Source organism: Helicoverpa armigera, chromosome 8 (assembly GCF_030705265.1).
Source record: "Helicoverpa armigera isolate CAAS_96S chromosome 8, ASM3070526v1, whole genome shotgun sequence".
Taxonomy (NCBI): domain Eukaryota; kingdom Metazoa; phylum Arthropoda; class Insecta; order Lepidoptera; family Noctuidae; genus Helicoverpa; species Helicoverpa armigera.
Genome location: NC_087127.1, coordinates 10641375 through 10659896, shown reverse-complemented (window position 1 = coordinate 10659896; position 18522 = coordinate 10641375). Strand labels below are relative to the sequence as shown.

At 36.1% G+C, this 18522-nt stretch overlaps 2 protein-coding genes and 1 long non-coding RNA gene across 3 annotated transcripts in view; 1 reads left to right on the top strand and 2 right to left on the bottom strand.

Annotated features, from left to right (window-relative positions):
• The window catches only part of LOC110372253 (protein yippee-like), a 115472-nt gene extending 108927 nt beyond the window's left edge, over positions 1-6545 (bottom strand). Inside the window, exon 1 of the mRNA XM_049838288.2 lies at positions 6122-6545. The gene's annotated coding sequence lies outside the window, so the exon portion shown is untranslated. The remainder of the gene's footprint in view (positions 1-6121) is intronic.
• A 1102-nt stretch (positions 6546-7647) lies between these two features.
• On the top strand, positions 7648-15380 carry LOC126055202 (uncharacterized). Its single transcript, XR_010276688.1, has 2 exons — positions 7648-12973; positions 13036-15380. It is a non-coding gene; the product is annotated as an uncharacterized LOC126055202 (long non-coding RNA).
• Positions 15381-15803: 423 nt separating this feature from the next.
• LOC110372252 (COP9 signalosome complex subunit 7b) lies at positions 15804-18194 on the bottom strand. The gene is made up of 4 exons (XM_021328844.3): positions 17792-18194; positions 17248-17500; positions 16653-16873; positions 15804-16039 (listed from the first exon to the last, which is right to left on the bottom strand). The coding sequence occupies exons 1-4, from the start codon at positions 17984-17986 to the stop codon at positions 15887-15889; spliced, it is 822 nt and encodes a 273-aa protein (XP_021184519.2). The 5' UTR covers positions 17987-18194; the 3' UTR covers positions 15804-15886.
• Between the last annotated feature and the right edge of the window lie 328 nt (positions 18195-18522).

The window sequence follows — 18522 nt, the reverse complement described above, 5'->3', positions numbered from 1 at the left end:
TTTCAATTAAGAGACCTTCAAGGCAAACTACTACAATATATGGTAACACAGTATTTTACACCGGAACAACAATTTTAAAAGTCAAAGAAAATAGTCTATAATTTTATGTTCTTTCTATCTGACTGACAAGTCGACGACCAACCATTTTGAATTTAGTCTTCCATTTTTTTTTTACCCACAGGTTCTTATGGGGCTGCTACCTATAAAAAAATACCTATTAAATAAAAACATAAAAGAACGTTATTATTAAAGTACCGTAAGAGACAGAAGGTGCCAATAAAATTACGGTAATATACTAACCGCCTTTACGACATTGCATACAATATTTTACGGGTTATTTACTCGTAAAATTGAGATTTTTCTTGCGTGAATTTTACGAGGCATATGTTTGCAATTTCTGGTGTTTCAAGAGCGAATGAGTAAAAAATATACATATTTCAGTTCAAAGCCTTTACACTGAACTTGATTCTGTCAATTTAAATATGTAACACAACGGTAATTTTAAAAATTCTTTCAGTATTAACTCATTTACCGGGGAAGGTTTTATTATAGTCTAATTTTATTCAGGTACTCCAATCAGATGTATGGGACCATGGGACGACCGCGGGAAGCTAGTGATTTATAACAACTGCACTCAACTGATTGAACTCATTCTACACATATATATCCAAAAAAAAACCATATTTACCACAACATCATAAAATGGGTTGAAAACAAGAGCGGAGATATTTTCACAAACTTTTTAACAAGCTAAACGGTATCATTTTCTTTTACAACGCCGTTTTACTTTATCGCTCACTTTGAGACCATACTAACAAGACCATTGCGCTAGCTAACATTGTATGGTTTTCTTCTTGTCTGGACACCAAACAAGCCAAAGAGCCAGTTTTCTCAAAACCGACAGCCATAGCGACTGCTGCTCAGCAGGATTGCTGGCTTTACACACCCTCCCAGGCACGGGAGTATAACTTCACATATTCGAGATTTGTAACTAGTCCAGTATATAACCATAAAATCCCTCATTAATGGCGTCCACGGCCGATTTCGACCACGGCGGCTGTTCTCACTTAAGGAGATCAGCCAGCTGCGCAGGACATATTATGTGCACGAGCATTTGCGCAGACACAGGTGCACTCCCTATTCCTTCACTCTCATAACCCGATGGGACAGCAATCCGACACGACCACGGAAATCCCACATTATCTTCGACATAAGCGATTAAACTGATATCATTAACATGTTTCACAGACGTTTACACCAACAAATGGACATGAACATCAAAAGTTTCCACAGCAATTTGTCAAGAAAATATTCAACCATATCGCGTTCAAGCAGAATGCACAAATTGCTACAGTTTCCAACTCTTCACAACTTCATGCACTCTTTAAATTCTCAGCGAATACTTCACTTGTATGAGAACTTCGGTCACGATTTGGAAAACTACAAAACTTTATACGAATAAAACTTAGTTGGCATTTTGGAAGCCACATTAGACCTTTTTGGTTCACTGAAATAACCACCAATTATGTTATAGTTAAATTAGCTCCCACCAGTGGTTTCACCCGCGTTCCATGGGAACTACTCGGCACACCCGGATAAAACGACAGGTATGAAAATTTATATACAGGCACATGGTAGATGTTATTTTTTCTTTTAGAAATATAATCTGAAATTCGTGAGATTGACGCGGTCAAACCAACTAACAAAGCTTAAACATTAGAGACTAAATACAGTTTCTGCTCCAAAGAGTCATGTAATAAGAACTTTTTTTGTTTGTTACCATGCCCTAAATAAGCAAGAAACTTCGTTAGCTAAATCTGAAAGTTTGAGTTTATTCTAAGTCTAATTCTAGACTCAACCTATAAATACTGAATTGGATTTCTAAATCTGTTTGTCTGCAAAATGGAATTTGACGTAGACAGACTTTTTCGTTCAAACCTTTTCAAATCAGAACGGGTTTAAAATTGGAACGTCAAACGTAACTTTGTCATTTTTACGGATTTCATTCGTCTCTCTTGTTTGTCGCTTTTCATTTACTCTTTTGGTAGGAAACTTGCGTTCGTCGACCCGATCCTAGGCGGATGCGCAAACCACATGAGCATCAATTCAAAGGGCAGATTGCTTAACCGCAGAACAGAGCTAAAGAATCAGCCCAACGACACTTAATACCGGCGCAACAGAGCGAGGCACACACAATACTATCAGAAATAGTTACAGAGAAGGTTGTTGCACCTTCTATAACAGGTACAAGTAACAATAAAAGTGTTTAGTGTGGGTAATCTGAGATGACGTGCGTGCTTTCAAACGGTGTGGAGTAACTGCGGTTGCAGCAAAACCGCAGACCACTCATTGTGCGTTCGAACATTTTGCGAGACATTTAATTCGTGGGCGGGTACTAATTTCTATGACGGAACATCGTGGTTGCAATCGCAATGTTTCAATACAAAAAAGTTGTAAATGAAAAGCGATTTAAAATTGAATATTTCAGCGTTAGATAGCCCGCTTATAGGCTTTAAGGGTACTTTTTATCCAGGTGAATAATTCCCACGTGCAGTGCGTGAAATGCTGACAGAAGCTAATTGGAAACATGAAACAACGAAGATTAATTTGATCTAAATTACTACACCATATTGAGAGATCTATAGCAAATTATATGTAGGTACGAGTACACACCGTGAAGAAGCTATTCAAGCTATCAACATTCCCATGAAAGTAAACAGGTAAAATATTCTAATAGACAAAACCTTCATCCCTCAAAGTCAGAACGCTTGATTTGTTCGACTCCGTCTGAGTTATTGCCTCTAAGAAGTAATAGACCTTCATATTTCATAGTTCTCTTCGCTTTAAGGCTTCAAACGGTTACGTATGACGTTGCTTCTTGCCAAGTTAAACGTTGGAAGGTTATCAGAATTAAGGAAATTCTTGTATTTTAATCTTTATGGTTTTCAGAAACTTTGTCTATTGGTTTTATGTTAGCAACAGCTCGTTTTCTAATATCATGTTTTTTTTAATCCCCACCACTCCCACCACTTTTTGTCCAAAACTAATTCTAATTCGTGTGCATGACATGACATTAGAAAACTATGTATTTATTTTCTTTTAGGAATTTTGTGCTATCCAGGGCAAGGATGGTCATGTAATATTGAAGGAAAATTATGAAGGATTACAAAAAAACTTCGCATATTTTACTACCTCTAAATAGGAAAACCAAGGAAGCGGTTAATGGATTTTGTAATAGGAATTCCTTTAATATTAGAATGGCGACCGATCCGAATTGTGGGGAACGAAAAATATTCTTTGGAAACCATTAATGAATTTTACTGAGATACATAAAAAATAAGTAGGTATGTAATCCATGAAAAGGGCTCTAGAAAATAACATAGGTTGATTGAAGGTTAATTAATTATTTCATAAAGATGGCACAGACGTGTATGAGTAACAATTTTATGAAATTACTTTGAAAAGCTAATATAATTATGTTTAATCATAAACTTACCTAATGAAAATTATAACAGTACCACGGGAATGCTCTAATTAAATAAAATACGGGTTGGAAGTTAAACCTAAAGACAAATAGAGGTTAAAACTGACTTTAGTTTGAACTTCTAACATTTACTTAAGTAATTTTACACCTACGATTAGAAGTTTGACGTGTTATATACCTCTAGTTTAATACTATTAACTAGGCCCCAAAGAGTGTGTTAACTATGAAAGTGAATGGCTGGAGAGACAGACTGTAGGATGGATTGTCTGAAAAGATACATGAATAAGAAGGGAGAAAATGTCAAAATCACGATTGACAGAGAGGAATAGAAGAACATAGCATGTTGCGTCTACCACAAATAAAATTGAGGAGAGTTACAAGTTTGATAAATATTATAGTTTTGAAGACTGTTTTATCCTAGCTTTAACTTATCATGGCCACAGCTTATAAAATCTCAGAAGCTGGTTTTTAAACAGTAATTACAATCTAAACTCACAAATACTGCTAGTGCATTCGCTTGCAACAAAACTGGGTTACCTTAGCACTAATCTCATATACCTACGTAATGACAAGGAAGTCTGCTGACAGCCTGACATAATGGCTTTACCTACATAGTGAGTGACGTCACAAATGTATCTCATTACTCGTTATGGAAGCCGGACAGATGCAAGTGGACTGGCTTCTGTAATATGCAGGTGTTATCTTGTTTCTATGCCGATTATGTGGTAATTCTAGGCTCGTTTTATGGGTCGGTGGGTTTAGGTTTATGGGTTTTAAAGTTCTTAGCGAATTTTTAAGGATTGTTGCGAAAAAGTGATAGAAAAGTGTACCTACTATTACATAATAGACACACAATGCTTGCCCTTTCACGCAATGAATGTTTCGGGGATCATTCACAAAGCAATGCAGATTTTCTAAGGTGCTGATGTTACACCACCATGCTTAGGAGGGCGCGGACAGACCCGACTTTCACCCAGTAACAGTGGTTGGTGCGTTTATGTAAGAAGCCGTCAGGGGGATTTGAGATACCTCGGTCAAAAGGGCTTCTTAGGTTATTAAACCTCCTTGGATGAACTGTGTTTTTGAATACCACATCCTTGAAACCCCAAAAGACAAAGTCGCAAGCTAAAAATAATACGTAAGTACTAGGTAGGTACATCATGTATGAAATTAGTTCAGAAACTATAGGTAGCTACACTATCTGCGGTTTAGATAATGAAGGCAAACTTCTGAAGTAAACGCTCGTATCATTTCACTTCAGACCACGGCAAATTGAACAAAGGCAAACTTTATCAATGCATGCTGAAGTTTCGTCCGAAGCTTTGTTCGCTACATCCTCGCTAGGAATTGATGATAATAGGAAACATGTTACTAGATCCTCTATCTAGACAGTACCAACTTCAATTTGATGAGGATCTTATGGAGTTTAGTCTATGTATTACCTAAGGACATCATCATCTGCCTAGCGCTTTCCCAACTATGTTGGGGCTGGCTGGCTTTCAAGGAGATCAAAAAGTCTAAGAAGATGTAACTGAGTATCAGAATTGGCAATGAGGTGTGTGCTCCTAAGCATGAGGAATCTAGATTTTGCGACTTGAATGTCATCTTTTGGACCACCATGTCCATCTTCAGAGATATTTTGTAAAATGTCTGATGTGTGCTTTGATCTTTAGCTAATATAGATACTGATCGACTATTTAAGTCTCCTTATTTATGTTTACCTACGCATTTACTCGGTTACCTGGCTCATAATAACATTTCATAGTAAAACTCCAAAACGATGTGTTTTATTCATTCAAACGAGATTTGAATGAAGTCGCGTACCGAGTTGGGGTCACAATAACTCAGCTCTTATCTAAAGCGCTTCAACAAAAATATTCATGCTTTTTAGTGCGCATTTAGTTGTTGGCAAGGCCCCAGCTTTACCTAAACGTTGTGTACCTATACAGATACGATCTGCTGGAACGTTACAAAGTAATTCACGCTACCTACATGGCCTTTTTATCAGGCGCTTCATAAATATTTATTGATAGGTCCGCATAATCGCTCGCGTGCTCTTTGATGTCACACTTTGTGCACAAAAAGTGCTTTAGCCATCAATCTGGTTAGTAAAGGGGTTTGATAAAAAGAAAGCTTGTTTTGCAAACGGAGTAGGGTCAGACGGCACGAGTAATGTAATGCAAGGCGCGCGCGCGGACTCGTCGGACCAGTTGCGCGCTCCCCCCGCGCTCACCGCGATCCCCGCGCGAACAGCTGACAGCTCCGACAACAAAGAACATCAACCCAACCCACACAAACATAACACGGTACACGCTACCTACAATCACGACACATTATTATTATTTTCAACTGGAGGCACACGCTACTGTATTGATTGAAACCCTACAACTACGCAGACAATTATAACACTAATCAGTCGATATTCCAACGAAACATCTCAAAATTGATTGATTATACAGCCAAATACGACGATACAAGGTCTTCTATCGAGCCTTGACGTCGCAATCGAATATTATTATAGCACAGCTACATGACAACGGGCTCAAGTATTGAGTAAACATTGTTGACCATGAATATCAGGCCCTCCTACGTGAAAGGTGAATACATACGACCTAACAAAGGGCAACTTATACTTGCCTTTCTGTTCATCCAATACACGAAGGCCCTCGAGATGTGGCACTCCGATGAACAAGTCCCTTTACAAAACAAAATTGTCTATTTATTTTGATGGTTTATCACGGCATCATAGTGGAAAACGCGACGGTCACTTATGTCGTAGTTTTTCACTGTTCGGTTGCTATGGTGCTGTGAATTATCACGACACTTGACTCCGAGTCTCTTTTCGTATAACTCTGTTGCCGTAAGTACTTTACGTGGTCTACGTTTACGTTGTATTACGATAAATGTATTATTTACATCACTATTTAGAGGCCTGCGAACGTGATAATCGTTGCACTGCCTGCGCACTTTATTTGCTGCGCTTCTGCGTCAACAAAACAGTCTCTCGGCACTCAATGTCGGGCGAGATCGCCGCCTCGCTCGGAACGTTTTACCCTCTCATTCGCTAGCCTAGGAAACTTCGCGGTGTGTCCCACTCCCACATTTGACGTTTGCCGGCTGGGTTGCAGCGTTTGTAAAAACTTTAAACGTAGTATTTACAAAATTTCTTCCAAAACTTTATGAAAATTATTGATTCTTCTTATTAATTTACGTTTAGGTTGAGATACAATAATTTCTAATCATAGATTGATGTTTGAGTCTCGGAGCAGAAAACGGAACGCGCCTGTTAATATTTGAATAGCAATCCCACGACTATGATGTATCTTGCATTAACTAATTTGAAAGGATTTCATATGACAAGAATGCCTATAAGATTCAAATACGATCCCAAAAAATACCGCAATATGATCGACATGGCCCATGTGTTAGACTAATATTATCCTGTGTTGTTCTGTATGTTATATTCTCTTTTCATACATTAAGGAACTATACTATATTTACCGAAGTATACTAAATCATTTTAGTTTTATACGGACAACACTACCTCTACTTTGAGGACAACACTAAAAAGAGATTTTGACAGTTAGAGCGCGCGCTTTACATGCGCTTCCTTGGTGGACTGATAAACTATGTTTTCTTACGATTGATATTAAATTGTGTTTTAAAAGTGAATACAAGAAGTTATTGTGATACGAATTGACGTTTTATTTCTGATTAAGGCTAGGAGATCTACCCTAGCTTATATCAGAAGCGGGAAGAACAGAAAACGCCTAATTACCAATGGGGCGCGAATGCTCCGAATACAATAAAATTAATAATCACGCCACACTATGCGAAACACTTAAACGAAGACGAGATGACCACAGCACTGATTGCTCAATCGCAATAATGTATCAAGGACTTATCTACTCAAGGAGAACAAAGCGACATGGTCAACAACTTGTGGAGCCTATAATGACGACGACCAGACAAGATTCTTGTGTGTAGATTACTGCTTGACACACACTACGCCTGATGGCGATTAGACACCTTCTCCGCCGCGATGCAACAGGTACCCGAGACATTGGACAATCAGGTATAAGCATTAATATTTTTTTCTCATTCCAATTAATCCATGGAATAGAAAACAATCATTTAATTGCCCAAACATGTGTATACATACACACGCAGGTGCATGCATGTAGGATAATACAATTATTAAAGGTATGTGCTTAAAACATGTTTGCCACTTGTCATGGCATACAAATATAAAACCAGAAACATTTAGCTCTATATACTAAAACTATTTGAGCTGACATTTCAGAGCTTCGGTACTGAGTTTTCTCTAGGTTATAGATATTTTGTTGTACATAATGGGTGCCATTCAAAATATAATTTAGCACATAAGTGCAGTTTTACATGGATGTGAACAGAGTTTGCTATTGATCTATTTGATGCATACATTTTAAGGTGAGTAAATGTACAACAATATATTTCATTAGACATCCATAAACCAGCTGGGAACATGACAGATACTCTGAGGTAAACATTTATATCCTGAGTAATTATGTATGGTGTTATTTTTGCTACACATTGAATACATAAAATATTCATGAGAAAAGAGTAAATAAAGCAAGTAAAGCTAATTGCATAGTTCATGGGGATGATGGCCAAACGATTTGGTGTTAATGCATTATTTACATACATTACTGAAATAGACAAAGGAAGTACCTATAAAAATAAGTAAATAGGATATAACAATAGGATATTCATGATATAAAGCCAATATTACAATAATTAAAATTGAAATAATCATAATCACTTACAAATAGAGGTAGAAAATAAAGTGGTTAATTGACAACCAACAAAAACCGTGCGACACAGCTCTTGACTATTCTATGTACATCCAAAGCGGTGATAACAGGTATTAATAATGGATAATCAAATACTTTAAAGTACTATAAACACTAAACTGGTTTTTATTAATAAAGTAACTATGAAACTAAATGCTTCAAGCCAGTATGTTTCAGACAGTAAGTATGTTTTACCAATATCTTGGTACTGCCAATAGCATACATCATTGTTAAGTAAAACTTCATTCCAAGCAAATATCATTGCTTGTTATTATTTTAAAGAGTATCTAAAGTGAAAATTATAAAAATGGTAATCTTTTTAAATGATCTTTTCCATATTATTAACTGTAAATTGCCTCACCTAGAAAAAGTTAAACTGCTTATTCTATCTGAATGTTGGATGATATTACAGCTAACAGGTACATTATAGGACTGTAACACATTAAGGATAGTTTAATCACAGTAAAGATGCAGCAATTGTAGTAAATATTATTTACTTAAAGGATTTTACAGACTGAAGCATAATAAATAAATATAAATCAGTAGTGTCAATTAATCAGAAGAAAATATAACTCAGTAGTGTCAGTAATCTGAGTAGCCAGATCAGATATGTTCTTTTTGAAAGATTTCATTTTAATTTGGAATCCACCACTTGATGCTGAGACCAGTTTTCTCAACCATTAAAAATAACCCGAATTGCTTAAAGATATGTATACTAGAATCAAATAAATACAAAATAAAGAAATTTCGGCTTTGAAATCTGAATCGAAAGCAGTCTATATATTATTAACTTAATAAATGAATATTATAAATTGGGTCAATAAGAGATAGGTTTGGGTTGGAACAAAACAACATTAGTTATACATAAAATTGTCTGATACTACACAGGAGCTATACCATCAGAATACATTATACCATACTGAAAAAGAAGTATGTGAGACAGTTAAAGAATAAAAGACTAGGCAATTAATAAGTAATTTGTCCTAGCCCATTAAAAGTTGAATGCATACCAGGGCACTCAGTAAAACATATAGATTATTATAAATAAACTGAACCTGAACTTTTATGGATGGTAACGATACGAGTTAACATTTCTCTCTATACTCTCTTTATGACAGGAAATCTTGTAATTTCCTGGGAGGTAAGACATTTTATTCTGAGACTAAATTTCAGCACATATTGTATGTTAGACCTTCTCTCACAGAAAATTACATGTACAGTTTATGATGATTTTCTTGATTGATGTTGTGAGTCTATTCTGACCACTTATAAAATAGAAACCAAGATTGTGGAGGATCAGAGGAGTGAATTCAGTGGGGTGTCAACAACATCTTTAACAAGTCAGTAAGTACAACCACAAGTGTTTTACAGTCAACAACTAAGAAAGAGCATTGCTTAGTATTTATTAGTTTTGAACCATTAATTGAAAAAAACTGACTAAAGAACAATTTATATGGTGATTGGAACTTATATTTAAAGATGATGACATCTGGTTATGTTTATATTCATATATATTTATTTGCATTCCATAATGTTACAATAGATGTTGAAGAGGCTTAAAACTAAGTAGGTACCATTATAGGCCCTGTTAGGGCACAGCTAAAGAAGGCAATACTTTAAGGCACCATAAATAAAGAACCATGAGTTAAACTAGGCTCAGGGGTACTTTGTTGTCACTTTGTTTGTATTAAAATTGTTTCTACGCCACCACCTTCAATTCTGCTTTCGTATCCCTCATCAGGGATATAGTTCCGAAGGAGCAGAAAGCTTTTCCACTCACGCTTTACAACTTGTAGAGTTATAATTTGATTAAATGGTATTAACTAAAAAGAAAAGCTTAAATTGAGAAGTGTAGTGATTTTAATGAATTGTTAATTAATAAAACAATACCAGACGAAGAAAATTGAATGAATAAATTAAAGATTTGTACAATTTTTACCTAGATTATCTGTTATTAATTCTTACGAGCCTCTGTATTGAGATGTGAAATGAATTGAAAGATTCATACTAATTCAGTTTGGTTGTATTGTTGAATTATTGAAATAAGACTACATAAATAAACTTTTGATAAGTTCATAGGATGGAAGGTATGCACTATGTACTGTTTTAGCTGGTTCTATTGTTTGTTGCTGAAAACAAACGACTCGAGGAAGAAAATGGATATTATGTATTTATATATTTTAACCACTACAATAAGGGATTAACAGAAACAATTGTAATGTTGTAACAATTGTAACTTGTAGTGGTCTGATTGAGTTTGATTGTGTTGTTAAATAATAATAATAGAAGACATGTATTGATTTAGTTCAACCATAGGCATTGCTCTAATACAAATAAGAGATGGACAGAGAAAAATGTAATTACTTGTACATTTCTCATTTTATTATGTTGTTAATTATTAAAAACTAGCGACTGGAATGCTAATAAAGAATTGAGTATTGAATAGACAAGATATATTGTACTAGTTGTGAGATAACGAATATAAATAAGAGATGGGCAGAGAAACTGACTAAAGAATTTGTATTAGCTACTTTGATCATATTGATGATTAATGGATACTAAACGAGATAAAATATGTATACATATATATTGTAGTCAGAGATAGAAGATGTAATAAATTGAGAGATTTGTATATTGACCAGTTTGAGGATATTGACAATTACGAGTCATTTATGATTCTGAATTTAATACACGGAAGGAATTGTGTAAGGACGGTTTTGTGTAAGGAGCCGCTTGTGATAATATTATTAATCAATATTTATAGAGATCTTCATTGACACATACCTACTTAAAAAGCTGTGTATATTTTTCATAGCTCTCAATTCTTCGAAACTAAGTCCTTAAAAAATAAATTGTATATATTGTGCCAATAAAGTGTAATTGTGAAGTATATAAAATAAGACAGGATATTAAGCAATTGTATATTGTATTGAAGATCAATACAAGTGTAGTGACGCAGTTTATGAATCTAAGGCTGGATATTAAGAAATTGTATATTGTATTGTTAATGTACAGTAGTCCAGGTACTGGATAGAAAGAAGTTGTTTACTGTAATGAGAATTATATAAGCAGAAGCAATGTGTAAATACTGATTTGCACTTTGAATTATGATAGTGATAAATTTTAATGTGTTAATAAGGAACATAAGTTCAGAGACTTTGTATAATAGAAGTTTTCTATTGAAATATAAGAAATGATATAAGTATTTTGATGCCAATATGGTGATGTTGACTTGTACTGCTTGAATTTGAATGAGGTACACAAATCCAGAGACTGGATACATAGGATTCTTTATTTAATGATATTTGTTTGTGACTTTAGTTTATTTAGTGATATACATAAGTATGTTGTCGTCGATATGTTCATATTGACTTGTAATATTGAAATTTGAATGTATTGATAAAGTATGTGTAAGATAAGAACCGAGACTGGATATAAGGAATTGTTTACTTGATGGGGAACTATATAAATGAATTCATGTCAATATGTTGATTTTGACTTGTATTGCTTGAATTTGAATGTATTGGTAAGGTACCTACACAAGTCCGGCGACTGGATATAGAGAATTGTTTATTTAATGGGGAATGATAAAAGTATATTGATGTCAAAATGTTGATGTTGACTTGTAATCGTTGAATTTGAATGTATTTATAAAGAAATAAATCCAGAGACTGGATATAAAACATGTCGATTATTGAAATAGGAAATGACATAAGTATATAGATGCCAATATGTTGATGTTGACTTGAAATGGTTGAATTTGAATGTATTTATAAAGAATATAGATCCAGAGACTGGATATAAATAAAGTTGATTATTGAAATAGGATATGATATAAGTATATAGATGCCAATATGTTGATGTTGACTTGAAATGGTTGAATTTGAATGTATTTATAAAGAATATAGATCCAGAGACTGGATATAAATAAAGTTGATTATTGAAATAGGATATGATATAAGTATATAGATGCCAATATGTTGATGTTTACTTGTAATGGTTGAATTTGAATGTATTTATAAAGAAATAAATCCAAAGACTGGATATAAAACAAGTCGATTATTGAAATAGGAAATTATATAAGTATATAGATATCAATATGTTGATGTTGGCTTGAAATGGTTGAATTGGAATGTATTTATAAAGAATATAAATCCAGAGACTGGATATAAAACAAGTCGATTATTTAAATAGGAAAATATATAAGTATATAGATGCCAATATGTTGATGTTGACTTGTCATGGTTAAATTTGAATGTATTGATAAGGTACATAAGTCGAGAGACTTGATAGAAGGATCTTGATGTCAATTTGTTAACATGACTAGAAGACGTAGATAGCTCAAATAGGAGTGAATTCCTCGTTGCAGTCACAGTGATAGTAAGATTAACTTACTCTGTTAAACTTGAATGTTTTGATAAAGTATACAAGTCCAAATACTAGACGTGAAGTTGTTTACCGTAGTAAGAATTTGTACAAGTATATGGTTGCCAATTTGTTAAAATGGCAATGTACACAAGTCACAGTTTGGATTCAAAATGAAATGAAATGAAAATATTCGCAGAAATTGTTTATCGTAGTGAGAGTTTATGCAATTATATTGTTGACGATTTGTTAGCATGGCTGGAAGGCGTGGATGGCTCCAGTTGGAGTGAAGGCCACGATGCAGTCATAGTTAGAGATGGCTGGAAGGCGTGGATGGCTCCAGTTGGAGTGAAGGCCACGATGCAGTCCTAGTTAAAGATACGACTCTGGAAGGTTGGCACGATCGTGAAGCCTTGTTGGTGGATATCCTCTTGGCTTTGCGGTGAGGGGTCAAATGCAGATGTCGTGAGTTGAGATTGGCTGGAAGGCGTGGATGGCTCCAGTTGGAGTGAAGGCCACGATGCAGTCCTAGTTAAAGATACGACTCTGGAAGGTTGGCACGATCGTGAAGCCTTGTTGGTGGATATCCTCTTGGCTTTGCGGTGAGGGTCAAATGCAGATGTCGTGAGTTGAGATTGGCTGGAAGGCGTGGATGGCTCCAGTTGGAGTGAAGGCCACGATGCAGTCCGTCCTAGTTAAAGATACGACTCTGGAAGGTTGGCACGATCGTGAAGCCTTGTTGGTGGACATCCTCTTGGCTTTGCGGTGAGGGGTCAAATGCAGATGTCGTGAGTTGAGATTGGCTGGAAGGCGTGGATGGCTCCAGTTGGAGTGAAGGCCACGATGCAGTCCGTCCTAGTTAAAGATACGACTCTGGAAGGTTGGCACGATCGTGAAGCCTTGTTGGTGGACATCCTCTTGGCTTTGCGGTGAGGGGTCAAATGCAGATGTCGTGAGTTGAGATTGGCTGGAAGGCGTGGATGGCTCCAGTTGGAGTGAAGGCCACGATGCAGTCCGTCCTAGTTAAAGATACGACTCTGGAAGGTTGGCACGATCGTGAAGCCTTGTTGGTGGACATCCTCTTGGCTTTGCGGTGAGGGTCAAATGCAGATGTCGTGAGTTGAGATTGGCTGGAAGGCGTGGATGGCTCCAGTTGGAGTGAAGGCCACGATGCAGTCCGTCCTAGTTAAAGATACGACTCTGGAAGGTTGGCACGATCGTGAAGCCTTGTTGGTGGACATCCTCTTGGCTTTGCGGTGAGGGGTCAAATGCAGATGTCGTGAGTTGAGATTGGCTGGAAGGCGTGGATGGCTCTAGTTGGAGTGAAGGCCACGATGCAGTCCGTCCTAGTTAAAGATACGACTCTGGAAGGTTGGCACGATCGTGAAGCCTTGTTGGTGGACATCCTCTTGGCTTTGCGGTGAGGGGTCAAATGCAGATGTCGTGAGTTGAGATTGGCTGGAAGGCGTGGATGGCTCCAGTTGGAGTGAAGGCCACGATGCAGTCCGTCCTAGTTAAAGATACGACTCTGGAAGGTTGGCACGATCGTGAAGCCTTGTTGGTGGACATCCTCTTGGCTTTGCGGTGAGGGTCAAATGCAGATGTCGTGAGTTGAGATTGGCTGGAAGGCGTGGATGGCTCCAGTTGGAGTGAAGGCCACGATGCAGTCCGTCCTAGTTAAAGATACGACTCTGGAAGGTTGGCACGATCGTGAAGCCTTGTTGGTGGACATCCTCTTGGCTTTGCGGTGAGGGGTCAAATGCAGATGTCGTGAGTTTAGATTGGCTGGAAGGCGTGGATGGCTCCAGTTGGAGTGAAGGCCACGATGCAGTCCGTCCTAGTTAAAGATACGACTCTGGAAGGTTGGCACGATCGTGAAGCCTTGTTGGTGGACATCCTCTTGGCTTTGCGGTGAGGGGTCAAATGCAGATGTCGTGAGTTTAGATTGGCTGGAAGGCGTGGATGGCTCCAGTAAGAGTGAAGGCCTCGAGGCAGTCCTAGGAACGCAGCTCTGTAAAGGTGGCACAGTCATGAATTCTTGCTGGCGAATAACCCCTTGACTTTGACCTTTAACTTTGTACCAAAATATAAACCAATTTGTAAATGTGAACACCATGTAGCATTTTAATTGTCACTTTACTCTCATTTGTCTTTGCGATTCTACATGATCTTCGCATGCTTTTACTGTATGTATCAATACATACAAATTGTAATACTATATTATTTTTAAAAAGAGTAACCATGGAGTTTCTTGCCCGTTCTTCTCCATAGGAAGCTACTTTTGGAATGGGCAACTAGAATCAAACTTAGTTATGGTTTTGACGTCCATAAGTGCTTGTAAAGGCCTAAATGAAATAAATGATTTGACTTTGACTTTGAGAAGTTTGAGGACAAACTTAGTGGTCAGAATGGCCGAATGTTAGACTAATATTATCCTGTGTTGTTCTGTATGTTATATTCTCTTTTCATACATTAAGGAACTATACTATATTTACCGAAGTATACTAAATCATTTTAGTTTTATACGGACAACACTACCTCTACTTTGAGGACAACACTAAAAAGAGATTTTGACAGTTAGAGCGCGCGCTTTACATGCGCTTCCTTGGTGGACTGATAAACTATGTTTTCTTACGATTGATATTAAATTGTGTTTTAAAAGTGAATACAAGAAGTTATTGTGATACGAATTGACGTTTTATTTCTGATTAAGGCTAGGAGATCTACCCTAGCTTATACATGATTATTGGGAATGTACTATATGCCTACATACAAAATTCCAAAGCTATCATTTTAACTCTGGATTAGCTATATAAATTAGTTTTTAGTATATTACCCGTGTACAAAATGAAGGTATAGTAGGTACGCTTATTTTTTTTTTGACCCTACACTTGATTGAATTTATAACCGCAAAAATACCAAAACAGTAGAAATCTGGAAACTTTACAACTTTCTCAACAAAAAATCAACAAAACCCGCCTTCTCTATTCATAGACGAATGCTTCTGTTATTGAAACTATTTCGTTGATACTGATATAAACAAATAACAAACTAAGCCATAGAATTTATAATAAAAGCTAATGAGGAGAGAAAACTAACAGGCCATCAATGAAACAAATATCGAGAGCATACTTAAGTGTTTATTAACAGTATCACAAAAATTACATTATTATTTGTTTAAGTAACTATGATTCCAGGTTGGCAGTTATGTGTTCTTCTGCCAGAACTTGGCGGCATTACGGGGAGTCTTGCCTTTGCCCGAGTTCTTCTTGGGCGCGGAATGAGTCTCGCTGCCGCCGCCCGTGGCCGATTCATCGTTCTCTGCTTGCGATTTTAATGTTTTCTTTATGTACATTATCTGAAAATAAATATGTGAATATTAAAACTTGTCGTAAATATTTAGCGTGTTGTACCTATTTGTCTTTTTTATCTTTGTCTAGTCATCTTATCGTTTTGTTTATGTGGATAAATACATCAGTTATTAAACAGCACAATAAAAAAAAGATCTTATTTAAATACCTAGAGCAGATATCCGTTCATACCCGTTCAGAAATATCCCAAAGAATTAACGAATCTTGTAAACAAATGCTGATGACCTACTGAGTCTAGATTAGATAAGAAAACCAACTCATTACACAACATCTCTTTATAGATATGTGAAAACCACAGCTATGTATTACCAGAAAAGTAGTTGCATCTCATATACATATGTATATCTTTTGGGAAAGATATGCCATTTGTCCAATCTATACTAATAATATAAAGCTAAAGTGTTTCTTTGTTTGCTTGAACATACTAATTTCAATGTTCCAATTTGAAAACATATTTCACTGTTAGATAGCCCATTTATCGAAGATGACTACAGGCTAGTTCTTATCTGGGTTCGTGCAGAAGTTCCCACGAGATGTGGATGAAACCTTTGGCTGAAGCTACTTTTACATAATGAGGGTTGATTTAATAACAATACCAACCTCCTGCTCAATAGCCTGTTGATGCCTAATAGACCTTTGCTTATGATGATTGGCACGCTGTATGTGCCTATCAACAGAGTTCAGAACTGCCTCACAAGCATTACACCAGTCTGCTAGCACATCAGCTATAGCTGAAGCATCTTCAAGCCGAGCGTCACGGCCGAGAGCGACGTCCACTTCAACGCGCTTGCATTCTTGGTCCAGCTTACCGTGGATTATGTCTGGAAGGTTTGGAATAGTCAAGTAAGTATTTAAAATTATTTTGAATGCCATTTTAGTGGTTTTGTACTGCAATACAGGGGCAGTTTATTATAATGACCAAAAGGACTTCATTTTAACAATCAAAGACATTTTGAATAGTACAAAAAATGGGAATGTAAAACATGGCTTTGGTACATCATTCTTATGGTTAAACTAAGTTGATGAATGACAAAGGAGTGGTTGGGCCAAAGGAATATACAGGTAGTTTTAAGAGGGACATCTAAGCATTATAATAGAGATGTTACTTTTTAACACACATATTCTGTTCTATTTACTTAACAATTACAATTACAAATACTGCACCAAACAGCAAACATAATAAGCATATCCTCACCAGCATATATGGCCTCTATGATTAAATCCTCAAGATCCCTCACGTTTTTAATATCTAACTCTTTAAGCAGCACGCTGTAAGGAATACATTTTTCCTGTGTGGCCAGTGTTGCGATAGTCAGATGTTGGAGCTTCTTGCACTGTGCTGGAGTCAGCTCTAGGAAATCAGACTTGTTCTCTAGGTAATCCTTGTATGTGCCATATGCAAATAGGTTTAGAGTCTTCAGGTGGGTAGCGTAAGGTCCAGTTTCCAACTGAAATTATATTTAAAGATTTAAAAGTTGATGACTATGATACAGTGTGGTGTAATTCTAGGTTGAAAGTGTCAGTAACCTTAGTGTAATTAGGTACCTATGTTTCGATACTTTGTAATTATACCTTCAACAATAGGAATTATCAATGATTTGGGTTAAAAGCCTTTTTATGAAATGGAAATCATTTTAAATCTTGTATAGCTTGCGCCGAAATGGTCAGCGATACAATCCTTATCTCACAAATAAAGCATAGTTTACAATAGTGAAATAGTAAACAGAACGATATATAACCTCCTTTATATTCGGCATTTCCAGAAGTTCTCCGAATACATGGACTCCTGGTGCTTCTAGAACCTGTTTGATGAGCTCCGCGCATGCTGATCCTTTAGCTCCTTTTGCTAATAACACGAACTGCTCCAAAGGATGGTTGGTCGAAAATGATAACAATGAAGAAGGTTCATCTCTGTCCATTGACATCGGGTTCATGTTGAATGCTCAAAAGTTAACTTCTTTATTATGTAAGACAAAAAGTATTCAGTTTCTAAAATCACTTCTTAAATAATGTATCTCTATAAATTGTTACTTTCCTGTTTTACGACGAAATGAATTTACAACTCGATGCAATTGACAAATTCGCGACCAATCGGACTCCAATCGACAAAAAATTTACTTGACGTTGCGTTTAGTTTCCTGTTTTGCACAACTTATGGTAAATATTAACTCAACAGGAAAGTTAAAATTAATTAAAAATAATTTTATTGATAATAATTATTACATTTAATTAATTTTTCCTTAGCATAATGTCTAAATAAAACATTATTCTTTGAAAGATGTTCATTTTGTTATGCATAAACATAACGTCCTTCATAGTCGATAGTTTTTACCATAGATTCATGTGAACTTTTTATATAAAACTCTTTTTGCAATACAACTTTTTATTTAAAGTGTTATATTTCACATTTTAGAATATAAACGCACCAATCTATATAATTAATAAAAATACATGAATCACTTTATTGTTA